Below are 13,581 nucleotides of genomic sequence, written 5' to 3'. Positions count from 1 at the left end.
AAGGTGTCACTTCATTTTTTCTTCAGGGAATTGAGAGTGTGCACGCGCACACATGGACACGTGAGGAGCCAGGGGCAGGGCACAGGGAGAGGGATTAGCAGACTCCCCGCTGAGCTTGAAGCCCGGAAATGGGGCTCCATCCCAGGTCCCTGAGACCATGACCAGAACCGAAATCAAGAGTGGGACACCTAACCAACTGAGCCACCTAGGCGCCTCAAAAGTGTTATTCTTTTTTTTTTTTTTTAAGATTTTATTTATTTATTTGACAGACAGAGATCACAAGTAGGCAGAGAGGCAGGCAGAGAGAGGGGGGAAGCAGGCTCCCCGCTGAGCAGAGAGCCTGATGCGGGGCTCAATCCCAGGACCCTGAGATCATGACCTGAGCCGAAGGCAGAGGCTTTAACCCACTGAGCCACCCAGGCACCCCTCAAAAGTGTTATTCTAATAGGGACCATGGTTTCAATTCTCTGACACAACCGTGAGAAGTACTTTCCCACATCAGGCAAAAACGTATCACCTGAAATAAGGAACTTTTCACCTAACTTCAACTTTCTAAGAGCATGCCTGCCCTTAGGCAATTGTAGAGGTTAAAAAGTAAGCAGGCCAGTACCATCCCTCCCAAGCCACGTTATTTCCTTGCCTATAAATGACCAAAATCAAAAGAATTCCAGTGAGTGGAAGCCTCTGCACTCCTGGTGTTTTCTGACGTAGGTGCCCGCCCCTCGCTTTGTAGGAGGCTCAGCGGCATCTCTAACTTCCGCCCACTACAGTCGGTAGTGGTCCCCAGTTGTGACGACCAAAGATGTCTTGGGATAGTGCGACACGTGCCTTGGGGGCAAAACCATCCCTGCTTGAAAACCACTGCTTGCGAGGAATGAATTCAGAGCTGCCACTGCTCTGTTCTGCATACCGAAACTCGAAGGCCTTTAATGTTACCTCTCCAGCTCATTGAAATCACCTGTTGTTTAGCTTTGTACCTTCTTAATTTATAGTAGGTGAAATGTCCAGTTTATGGACTTGTGAAATATTATTTAAGCAACAAAAGGCCTTAGAGGGCAGCTCTAATTCCTAGCACTTCCAGTCTGCTTGGTGGACATCCTAGTTTGGCCCAGACCTAAGCTGGTTTCCTCTCAAATGGACTGACCTGTTTCGAGACAGCTCTGGAGTGGGAGGACAAACTTTCCTTACCTTGGGGTTTAACTCTGGGTCACAACGGGTCCCCCCAAACCACCAGATCTTGTGCAGACTCAAATTAGAGACCACATTCTGACTACAATGGTCTGGCTACAACACAAGTTAGAGAGCAAGGAGTCCTTCATTTTCTGGTTTCTTATCACTTACACAAGTCAGGCTAGAACAGTGTGCCCTTCTGCCTTGGTCAAAGAGGATGAAGTGTGCCACGACCCCAAACCAAATTAAAGAGAAAGCATGACTCTGCTGACCAAGAAAAGGGTTATTATACCCTTGCTAAGTGTATTTAAGCAAGTCACTCAGAAAACGAGGAAAAAAATTCCTGTGAAAAATAGGAGGCACAGTACTGACTTATCTTAAAAGGCCTTTTAAGAAGAATGACTTGAGATTATAAAGCATTTTTCAAATACACAAAGTGCTTCATAACAACTCAGTAAGCTTTAAGGAATGCTTTTTCCAGTACATCACTTTTTTTGTTGTATAAAAGAAAATACCCCAATTCAAAGGGTGGTAGCATATTTGATATCACCACTGTTTAAGAGGAATGGAGTTACAGGAATGAGAAGTATATAATTAGTAAATAATCCCTCTCAACAGTGAGTTAAGCAGGAAAGCCATAAGGGGGTGGGGGGGAAGCAGCCGGAGGCAACACAATCAGTGCATATCAGAAACACTTTTTTATTTTTTATTTGAAAACAACTTAAATTTTTAGACAAATGATTTTAGTATATAAATTTGATTTTGTTTTTATACAGAATATAAAGATTTCCCTCATTGATCTTCCACGTGAAGGGTATTACAAGCCTGAAGGGAGACTTTCTGCACACAAGTGTGTATCTTACACACAGGGAACTGGAAACCAATGGTGTAGTGCTTCTACACATAAATTAGGTCAAGGGACATCACATATTAAAAAGGATAAGAGAAATATTCTAGTTAATCAGATTCAAGAAGCAAATAGGACACAAAAACTGTGCAGATAAGACCAAGTCAGTAACTTTAGTTAGGACACTGCGGGTTATACTGGAGTAACAGGTCTGCGAGGTGATCGTGGGGACCACATTAAAACAGCAAGGAAGAGCTATTTATATAGAAAGGCTGGAAGGAGGGATTTTCACTAAAGCAAATTAACTTCTTGTCAACTGCCAAAACAAAACCAAATCAAACTGAGCGTATGGATGTTAGTATACCGAGGGCATGTTATACCAGTTTTTGTGCGGCATGCTGAGAGTTAGTTAGAACTTCTTCACTGGTGCGTATGAACCATTAATAGTCACGGAGAGGTGTGTTTTTTTTGTTTTTTGTTTTTGTTTTTGTTTTTGCCCCTTCTCACCAAATTTCAGGCATGTCTTATTTTAGATGGAGTATAGCTTTTATCTATAATTTCATCCTGTAAAAACATGTGAAGACAACGTTCATTCTGTGCCAGAGGATGACCAGCGACCCTAGGAATTAAAAAACACACACTTAGTCCAGTATTTTTCAAAAGCGAGCCTGGGGGGGTCAAACACACATTTTCTAAGGTTAAAAAGCATGTACGATTTAGTAATAATACGTGTTATTCTGGATTGCTCACAAGGCTATGCTCTCTCAGCAAATGGTTGATATTTCCTTTCCTTTGACTCACTGGGGTCACTTAGAAAACATTTAATCACCAGCTCTGCACTGCTTCTGGAACACATAACCAATTCACTTCTTTATATATTACTGGGTATATTCACAAGAAACCTAAATGAATTTTAATGTCAAAAGTGAAACATGTCATTAATTCTATGAACACATTTTAAAGAAGGAAAAGATATAGGATCAGAATTAGATATATACTGAAGTTCACTAAAAGCTCAAAACACTAAGAAAAGGCGTAAGTGTCCATTTTTTTCTTTTTCGCTTGCTTTAAAGGTTTCCATTGCAGACTACACATAAGATACAGATGGGTGACCAGACTTCTATCTCTGAATTACAAAACCACCTCAGCTGGCGTTCCCTTCTCCTAAAGGAAAGCATGTTTGTAAGACAACAAGGTGACGTGCTACAGCAGATAAGTAAAAGTTTAAGGCTTTGTACAACTTTCCCTCCTGTTTAACCACTCACAGATCTTAAATCTTCATTACTAGGTAAAAACTGAAGTGCTGATTAATACATAAGCTCACACAACCATATTCCCCAGCATTTGATTTTATTTGGTCAAATTTAAGGCCAATGCACAATTACAGCGATCCCTTTCCCGGCATAATTCTATTACTTTGGTTTTTAAAAACTGCTGTATTTCCAAAGGAGTAAAATTAAAAGCTAGAAATTTTGGTTTAAAAACCAAAATCTCAGGTCTTCTTACATTTTGAAAAAAATACATTCTGCCATGAACATTTTAAATGTGTACCTTTACATAAGACATGTTGATAATACCTCCATCTACAATCAAACAAAATGATTGCAAGTGTACTGTAAGTTTTATTGTTCATGCTAGAACATACCTTAAATGAGAAAGAATCATAAGTAAAACTGTATTTTTTAAATGCTGCAATTTTAAATGTAATTTGCATAAATTAACTATGAAAAACAAATACAAAACTTAGGTCAACACAAAGCTACTCATTTTAATCACTTAAGTGTGTTAATATTTATCACGTGATCTTCAACTTGTTACATACTTCTACTTTATTCAAATGGCACAAATAGTTAGGAAATGTAAATGTAAAATGTAAAAAGAAAAGTAGTGTTACCGTTCAGCTTAATACCTAAATTACTAGTATTCACCTGAAGTCGTCTCAGAACACTATTCCCTCTTAAACCTCGAGGTACAGAAAGTACTCACTTGTTAATAAACTGCTCCAGTCCTTGCTTCCTTTCTTCAATAAAATTATCATCAAATATTCCATCATCTCCTCTAAAAGGAAGCTGACGCAAAAACGCTTTTCCAGGGAGCGGGGGAACTACAACCTGAAAAAACACAGGAAGGAAAGCTCTTGAAGATGCTGACCGGGTTGTGAAAATTTATAGAGCACAACATGAAGACAAGTATATGTTCACTAGGACAGCCATTCCACTGTTAAATCAGTTTAAATATAAAAGAAAGTCAGTAAAAAACACACTGAAAAAAGATTCAACGTCTGGAGGCAAGATAACCGAAACGCAGAATAATCCATCAGACTACGGCTCCTCAGTGGCATGGCCCGGAGCTTAATTATCGTTTTTCCTGAACCTGTCGAGGCACAAGTGTACAAAGAGAACACTCGAGCAATGCTACAGTAAAGGCTGTGATGCCTCCAGACAGTCCGGATGCCACTTAGGGGAGACAATGCTCCCTACAGTTGAAACTGCAGAGATCACAATCAACTTTCAATTACAATAGTAACAAACTCTCTCCAGCCTGGGCAGGTAAGAATTCCACGGTCTCTTTCTTCCACCTCATACCATCTGCAAGTAGTCTTCCCTATTTGTGTTCGACCAGCATTTAAAAAATGAAATACTCAACAATTCTGTCACCACTCTACCACATGTCAACTTTCTCCCACATCCACTACCCTCTCTCTCCCCAAGGACCTGTCATTTCTTTCTTCTGACAGAGGAATACCCTAATTTTCCCCTTCATAGCCTAACTGTCCTCTAGGACCAACTTATACTGATCCCTCTCTTCTAGGAATTACCTGGAGCTCAAATATTTGTCTGAGTTAAATAGCACAAAGCTCTATTTCACAGGTCAGTTTGGGTTCTCAAACTATGGCAATATTAACATTTTGAACCAGGTCATTCTCTGGGGGCGGGGTGGGGCAGGGGAGGGCTTTCTTGCACACTGCAGAATACTTAACAGCATCGCAGGCCTCTACCCACCAGACTGGGTAGCACCCAGGAGAACCCCCTTGTTGTGACAATAAAAACTGTCTCCAGACATTGTCACATGTCTCCTGGGCGACAAAACTGCCCCTGGTGGAAAACCACCAACTTAAGCTATTAATGCCTTTAAATAACGATCCCGTCTCAGGCCTTAAAATTTTAAGAAAGCCTAGACACAAAACAGAAGCTCAAAGACCTGTTATATGACTAACCATTTAGCTGGATCCATATCTTACACAAAACAGAAAAGGTATAAGGCAACAATTCAGACGAGAAGAAATATAAATAGTAAACACCAGTAATAAAATTATATGCATTCTAAAAACTTTAAACCCTTGATACAGTTTCTATCCTAAAACAAAAAGAAATGAACTAGGGTGAAAAAAGAAAGATCAACACAGAGCGCCTGGGTGGCTCAGTGGGTTAAGCCTCTGCCTTGGGCTCAGGTCATGATCTCAGGGTCCTGGGATCGAGCCCTGCATCCGGCTCTCTGCTCAGCAGGGAGCCTGCTTCCCTCTCTGTCTGTCTGCCTCTCTGCCTACTTGTGATCTTTGCCAAATAAATAAATAAAATTTTAAAGAAAAAAAGATAAACACAACTTCATACAGAATAGCAAAGAACAAAATAAAAGCACAAGAGAACAGAAAACCAAATGCCCAACATGAACTTCCTAATTCCTTCCCAGATCCATCTACTCTTCTTCCCAGAAGACCAATGATTAAGATGTCTGAAGATTTACCTTCCTAACTCTGCCTTAGCATTCTCGAATCTCTCTCCTTATTTCAGCATTTGTGAAGTTGAGTGTTAAAACCTGCAGGAACCATACAACTGAGAAGCAGAGATCGTGACCACTAACTGAGCTCCAGTACGATGGCTATCTGATGGGCAGGGAAAAACACCTCTATGTATAAAGCTATTGTTAAACAAAGAAGCCAGAACTATACTAAACAAATAACTACCGTTAATTCAGGGCATAATTTAGCATGAAATTTAAGATTACCATGTGTTATCTGCAGAGATATATTCTTCCTAACATAATATTCAAAGCTGTCACTGAAATGGATGGTGAGGCTGTAGGTAACAGGATTAATAGTCTACAAAAATCATGAGTGGCTTGTTCGGCTAAGATTCCAAAGATCCTCTTCAACATCAAATTATTTTTGCTTAAGTAGTCTAAAACGATCTCGTTAGAGTTCTTACCAATTTAACAGTCATTAATCCAAAGACATTTGTGTACATGTGGGGTGAGAAATGGACAGGAAGATACTTGGGCCAGCATAATAAAGGAAGTATACTAAACATCACCTACTTTCTAGCCTCAAAAACCATAATTTGGTTAAAAGTACTAATACATAAACGAAAATAACTTAACTGTTTTTAGCAATACTGTAATAAAAGTACAACTTTCACAGTAAACCCTTCAGATATTTAACTGGCCTACTACTAAAAGTGAAGTATTGACCTTCAAAGGACAGCAGTTATATGAAAACAATCCATAAAATGGGAGATTTTTGCAAATCACATGTCTGATAAGGAACTTGTAAGACTTTTTAAATATATTCTAGATACAATTCAATAATAAAAAGACAAAACATTCTATTAAACGGGCAAAGGATCTGAAAAAAGTAGTTCTCCACAGAAGATATATAAATGACCGATAAGTACACGGAAAGATGATCAACATCACCAGCCCTCAGGGAAATGAAAATCAAAACCACACTGACCCCATACCTCACACATGCTAGGACAGCTACAGTAAAGCAGCTAGCTGTAGAGGCACCTGGGCATCTCAGTCGGCTCGGGTCACGATCTTAGGGTTGTGGGATTAAGCCCCGCATGGGGCTCTCTACTCAGCAGGACTCTGCTTGAGATTCCCTCTCCCCCTGCCCCCAAAGCGTGCACACATACTCGCTATCAAATGAGTCTTAAAAGAAAAAAAAAAGGTACTAGTTAAGTGTTGGTAAGGACAGAGAGAAGAGTGGGACTCTCAGACATTGGTGGGACTGTAAAAATGGTACAGCTGCTTTGGAAAACAGTCTGGGAGTTCCTCAAAGTTAAACAGTTATCACAGAACCCAGTAAATCCACTCCTATATATACACTCAAGAGAAACAGAAACATATGTCCAAAAAACCCTGTACACAGATGTTCACAGCAGTGTTATCTGCAACAGTCAAAAGTAGAAACAACCCAAATGTCTACCAACTGATGAAAGGATAAATAAAATAAATAAATAAAATCCATATCCATACAACAGAATATTATTTGGCAACAAAAAGAAATGAACTAGGAAAAAAAAAAAGAATGAGTGAATAATGTTAAAAACACCCTCAGTGAGGGGCGCCTGGGTGGCTCAGTGGGTTAAAGCCTCTGCCTTCGGCTCAGGTCATGATCTCAGGGTCCTGGGATCGAGTCCCACATCGGGCTCCCTGCTCGGCGGGGAGCCTGCTCCCACCCCCCCGACCCCCGCCTGCCTCTGTCTACTTGTGATCTCTGTCAAATGAAAATCTTAATAAATAAGTAATAAATTAAAAAATAAATAAAACAAACAAAAAAACACCCTCAGTGAAAGAAGCCAGACACATCAGACTACATACTCTATGCTATTTATATTAAATGTCCAGAACAGGCAAGTCCATACAAAAAGTCAATTAGCAGTTGTACAGGCCTGGGTGAGGAGGGGCTGAGGGAGAAATTGGTAGTGACTACTAATGGGCATGGGGTTTCTTTTATGGAATGACTAAGTTGTTCTAAAATTGACTGTAAAGACTGTTGTACAACTTTGTGAATATACTAAGAACCAATGAATTTTACTTTAAATGGGTTAACTGTATGGCATGTGAATTATATGTCATTGAAGCCGTTATTTTTTCCAAAAGTGAGGTCTACATGCCCCAAATGTTTATTAAGCACTCCGGGGCACCACATGCTATGCTAAGCAAAGCCCAAAACCTATCAAGACACTTCTTCCCATCAATCAAAGACAGACAAATACTGCATCATTTCACTTATGTGTGGAATCTAAAAAAATCAAACTCCTAGCAACAGAGAGTAGCAGATTAGTGGTTGCCAGGGGGTGGGGGATGGGGGAAATGCAGGCTGCTGGTCAAAGGGCACAAACTTCCAGTTATAAAATGTTCTGGGGGTCTTATGTAGAGCATGGTGACTATAGTTAACAATACTGTACTGTACACTTAGAAGTTGCTAAGACAGTAGATCTTAAATGTTCTCACCACCACCAAAAAAAGGAGGGGAGAGATAGGGTGATTGGGTTATGGTTATGGACATTGGGGAGGGTATGTGCTATGGTGAGTGCTGTGAATTGTGTAAGAGTGATGATTCACAGACCTCTACCCCTAAAGCAAATAATACACTATGTGTTAATAAAAAAAAAATTAACAACTATGTGAGGTGATGGATATATTAACTAAGCTTACTGTGATCATCATTTCATAATATATACATATAACAAATCATTATGTTGCATGCCTTAAGCTTACACAGTGTTATTTGTCAATTATATCTCAATAAAGCTGGGACTTCTTCCCTGTGGTCATAAATAATTTCTTGTTACCCAAAATGTTGCTAACTTGTTTTATACATTTAGATCTTCAAACCATCTATAATTTGTATATAGTGAGTTATAAATTTTTATTCCTAAATAGACAGCCAAAATGTTTCAATCCCATTTACTGAATATAAATTATTTTCCCAACTGATTGACAATGTTATTTTTGTTACTAAATTTCCAATAAACATGTGAGTCAGCCCCTAAGTTCTATTACATTCTGCTAATCTATCTGCTTATCTCTAAAGCAATACCAAACTGTTTTAATTACTACAGCCTTAAGAGAAACTCTGATGTCTGCAGGTGCTCCGTACATGCTGAAAATAATTTTTTTTTAAGATTTTTAATTATTTATTTGACAGAGAGAGATCACAAGAGAGGCAGGCAGAGAGAGAGGAGGAAGCAGGCTCCCTGCTGAGCAGAGAGCCCGATGTGGGGCTCGATCCCAGGACCCTGGGATCATGACCTGAGCCGAAGGCAGAGGCTTAACCCACTGAGCCACCCAGGCACCCCTGAAAATAATTTTTGACTCTTCTTGGTGTTCTCTTTGATTATAAAGCTCATATATAAATCTGTAAGTTTATTAAAAAAAAAACAACCCACTAAGATTTCTATCAGAGGAGATAATGCTTTACTTTGATCAGGTCTACTGCTAAAATGTCACCTCTAAGTGAGGCCTTCCTTTGACAACTCTAAAAAGAGTACTCTCCTGGCATTCCCTACTTCCTTTGGTTTTTGTTTTTTCTTTTTCTTTTTTTTTTTTTACAGGTTGTATTTATTTATTTGACAGACAGAGATCACAAGTAGGCAGAGAGGCAGGTGAGGGGTGGGAGGAAGCAGGCTTCCTGCTGAGCAGAGAGCTGGATGCAGGGCTCGATCCCAGGACCCTGAGATCATGACTAGAGCCCAAGGCAGAAGCTTAACCCACTGAGCCACCCAGGTGCCCCGGTTGTTTTCTTTAGAGCATTTGTTTTCCTTAGAGCATCTGACATACTAGATATCTTACTATTTTTTCTGCTTTCCCATCATCGCCACCCGACTTCCCCAACTAATTATAAGGACCATGAAAGTGGGGATTTAAAGTGTTCACAGATCTATCCGTAAGTCAAAGGACATCCAGGATAGCTCTCAAATGTTTACAGAATAAATCAATCTTCAAAAGTGAATATTCCAAACCAAGAATGTAGCATTTCTATTTATTAAGTTCTGCTTTTGTCTTTCAGTAAAGTTTTGAAGTTTTCTTTACATGGGTCTTATATTTCTAGTTTTATTCATAGATATTTTATTCTTTGATATTCTTTTGAGTCAACTGTTTCTGCTTTACATTTTGATAGAATGCTATGACTTGTGTAATATATCGCTCTTCTATCCAGCCACAGGTATCTGGTTAAGAAGTTTTCCTGCCATTTCAACTTAACACACTTGAAAAATGAGCACAAGCCAGGCTTCACCTGCTTCCGGGCTCCAACACACCAACTTCTGATGTCCTTCTGATACCGGGCTGAAATTAGGGTCATTAGAATGAGACCTTGTCTTGCCTTAATTTTTTTTGCAGCCAAAGCCACTAAATTTTAAGAGAAGATAACTCTTGCCAAGGTATACAGCAGTGTTTTTAAATTGCATGTAGCAACCAATGAGACCATGGCCATCATTTGAAAAGCTAAGCTGAACAATATCAGCACATATCACAGGTAAGGTAAGTACTGGTTTATGAAAACTCTCGTTGTATGTACATGTGTGATGATGCAAAAGTGTATTATGAATCAGTAACAGAAAAAGAACTGCAAATATAGTGATATATGAGATGTACTGAGGAAGAGAAACTTAGGAAGGTATAGGGAAGGAGGGGCAAGACTGAAGAGGAAGGTGAGGGAAAGGAAGGAAGTAACAGCAAAAGAGTTCTGAGAAGTAAGTGTTGGCCAAGCGTGAGTCAGTAAAGGCCTCAACTGGGCCATTAAAGTAGAGAAGGGAAGAATGAGTTTTAAGGAAAAATTACAGCCTTCCCCCATGTCAAAAAAAATAAGAGGAAATTGAACTACTAGAAAAAAAGAAATTATACTTGCTTTTACCCCCTTCATTCAAGGTAAGTTTTCTGAAACATTAAAATTCAGAGTCTTTGGCTTTAAAATCCCATTACAAATAGTTCTTACCTTGCTCTCTCTTTCTAATTCACTTCGCAGCCATTCAAAGTCACTGTATCTTCTTCTAACGGTAGATTCCTTCAGCTTGAAAATAGGCAGATTTGTCTGAAATTTAAAAAAAAAAAATCAATCCTAAGTTGAAGCATGGGATAGGGACTTCAAAAACAGAGCTGGGGTGAGGAATCTGTTTGTCAAACTGATAATATGGCAAGCCTGGTTACCTTACGAAAATCATGAAGTTATTATGATGACATTTTACCTCTAACAAAATAAAACTTGGCTAAACATTAAACGAGTGTATTATTTACGCTGGAGTACAACATTTAAAAATGCACGTCTGCACATATGCTTTAGAAGGTCATTCTGCCTTAGGTCAGTTACATAAATATAGGGCATTTTTCCTATTTTGGTGAGCTGTAGAAATGTCAAGTGGACAGGGGTAGGATAAAACTAGCTCCGATGGCTGTCCAGTTTAGATAGTACCGTACCATACAATGCTCAAAGAGGGGAAGAGACCTTAACTACTTTGACATGATATACAAAATATTTTATTGTGATGACTGGATTAGATGTTTCACAATGAAAGAAGTGAATAAAAGATTATGTTTAATGGTCTTCTAAAAAAAAATGCGAGAAACTAGCAGGGAAAGAGTGCAAAGTCTGCACTATTACTACCAGTAGGAAATCAGGAGTCACACACATTAGATCAAGTTCATAGATCCACAGCTTTACAGGCTGAGGGCAAGTTTAAGAACTGAAAACATAATGCCCAGAACTCTGAGGTTACGTTGGAATGAAGACTGCTCTTTACAAGACTGCAAGGACCACTTATGTCTACTTCTAAAAGTAATAAGAAAGATTTCTATTCTCTTTTACTGATCCCTAAAAAAAGAGAAAATATACCACCAAACCCACTTTAAAATGGCTCATGATTAAGGGCTATTAGCAGAAGCAGTATACCACCATGACTTTTTTAGCAAGAACAGAATTTAAAGTGCACATAATATCACAAAGTTTACAGGGGGCAGAAATGATCTAACATAATTAATGCCATACCATACTGAAAATGCTATTTAATACTATATACTCATGGGTTATACTTTGTCTCTAATTTGATCTTTGTACTTGTAGAACAGCAAACCGTTTTACAGCTGAAAAGAAAAGTGTCACCAGAAGAGACATCATCCATCATGTAAACCTAACTCTTCAGAAAATGTTGATCATTTGTTAAACTTAATGCCACTGATAAATAATTGTCATTCAGCACAAGAAAAGCTTTTTATTCAGGGCCTTAAACCAATTTTGTAGTAGATTTCAGTTTTTTCCAAAGTGTATTAACTTCTCCATGCTGTATACCTTATAGCTTGGAATCTTCTACAGATGCTACTGGGCATAACACTGGATAGGTTTCAAGCGTGAAACCAAATCTCACAAGAGGTTTAAAAGCACTTGGATTTTCTTTCCCAGGTAACCACAACATTTGTTCATTGTATTAATGACTAAGAGCAAAATTGCACCTAACAAGACTCTTATTATACTAAAAGTCAAGCTTATATTTAGAGATGCTGGCTTGCTGTGTACAGAAGGGTATTCTCATTCCCCACAGGGAATAAAATTAGGTCCCCTGGGGAGCAGGATGATAATTCCCAGAAAGAAAGCACTGGATTATTTCTCTCTAATTTCACCCATTGGCTTTTTAACCAAGTTCACCCTTCCGCATTAAAATATTAAGTCTTTGTAAGTGTCTAAAGATAGAAAGGCTTTTACAGAATTGAGTGTTTTCTGCAGGTGAGATTTTACATTTTGAATTCCCTCCTCTCAAATTACTTTACAAAAGGGATTAGCTGCTCTCTTTATTCAATACGTTAAGATCAAGCTTGTGAAAAGAGTTCCCTGCGAATTTTCATACTTCTGGGTACGGAAGTCCATAAAGTTAATCTCTGAAACAACATATCAAGCTTACAGGTACAATGTTGAGGGAAGAGTGCCAATTCAGCTCATTTTACCTTCCATTTTCCCTTTTGAACTTTTGACACAATCATGATTATATCTGATTCACTTTAATAGAAGGGGAGTGGGAAGGAGAAAAAGTCCGTTCCATTCTATGATTAGCTAGTAATTTTTTAGATTATATATAAAGAAGGGTCACAGTTAAAGAAAATTCTTCTGTTTAGTCTGCTCAGCTGGCTATTCTTTCTCTTTACATGAGGATTGCTTTAAAGTTTTGATAAAGTCACATCATGTAATTCTTAATATTATTTACCCATTATATTATATTATTTACCCATTATATTATATAACTTCCTCCTGATCAACACAACTTGATCAAAATAAAAATGAAAAAACGTGGAGGTGTTTTTGTTAAACCACTGTTGATTATAAACTCTTGATCAGTCACTTTCAACTTATTTAACCCCCATAAAATGTTCATTTTGTTTTTCTAAATAGAGAATAGTGAGGGTGATTACTTTTTTTTTTTTTTTTTTTTTTTTTACTACAGGTTTAGGAGGATTCAACTATTTTTACAATTTGGGAACATTTATAAAAGGGCTAGTGCTAGCTAAGTTGAGGAAATGTAAAGACTGAGATGGAGTCCTAACCCTTTGAAGCTTATATTAGGGAGGTTAAAGAATAAGTATACAAAAAATTTAAATTTATGTGGTTAAAAATACCATACACCATAAACAAAAACAAAGTTGAAAGACCAAGAACAAACTGTAGACAAATATTTGCAACATAAAACAAAAGGATAATTGTATTAAAATGTAAAAAACTTAGAGACCAATTAAGGAAAAGATGAATAACCTGACAAAACAGGCAGAACATAGGAAGACTAAAGGCCAATAACATT

The 13,581-nt window shown here is 38.3% G+C and overlaps 1 protein-coding gene across 2 annotated transcripts in view; it reads right to left on the bottom strand.

Annotated features, from left to right (window-relative positions):
* Positions 1–1,849: 1,849 nt before the first annotated feature.
* Positions 1,850–13,581, bottom strand: part of SNX3 (sorting nexin 3) — a 43,317-nt gene continuing 31,585 nt past the window's right edge. For both annotated transcript variants that reach the window (XM_080805546.1, XM_080805547.1), the window contains exons 2-4: positions 10,740–10,835; positions 4,004–4,128; positions 1,850–2,636 (exon numbers count right to left, since the gene is read on the bottom strand). In XM_080805546.1, coding sequence (XP_080661672.1) covers positions 2,531–2,636; positions 4,004–4,128; positions 10,740–10,835 — 327 coding nt within the window. In that variant the 3' untranslated portion in view covers positions 1,850–2,530. The remainder of the gene's footprint in view (positions 2,637–4,003; positions 4,129–10,739; positions 10,836–13,581) is intronic.

The sequence above is a fragment of the Martes martes genome, assembly GCF_963455335.1.
Source record: "Martes martes genome assembly, chromosome: 6".
NCBI lineage: Eukaryota > Metazoa > Chordata > Mammalia > Carnivora > Mustelidae > Martes > Martes martes.
This window is presented reverse-complemented; position numbering and strand designations above follow the sequence as displayed.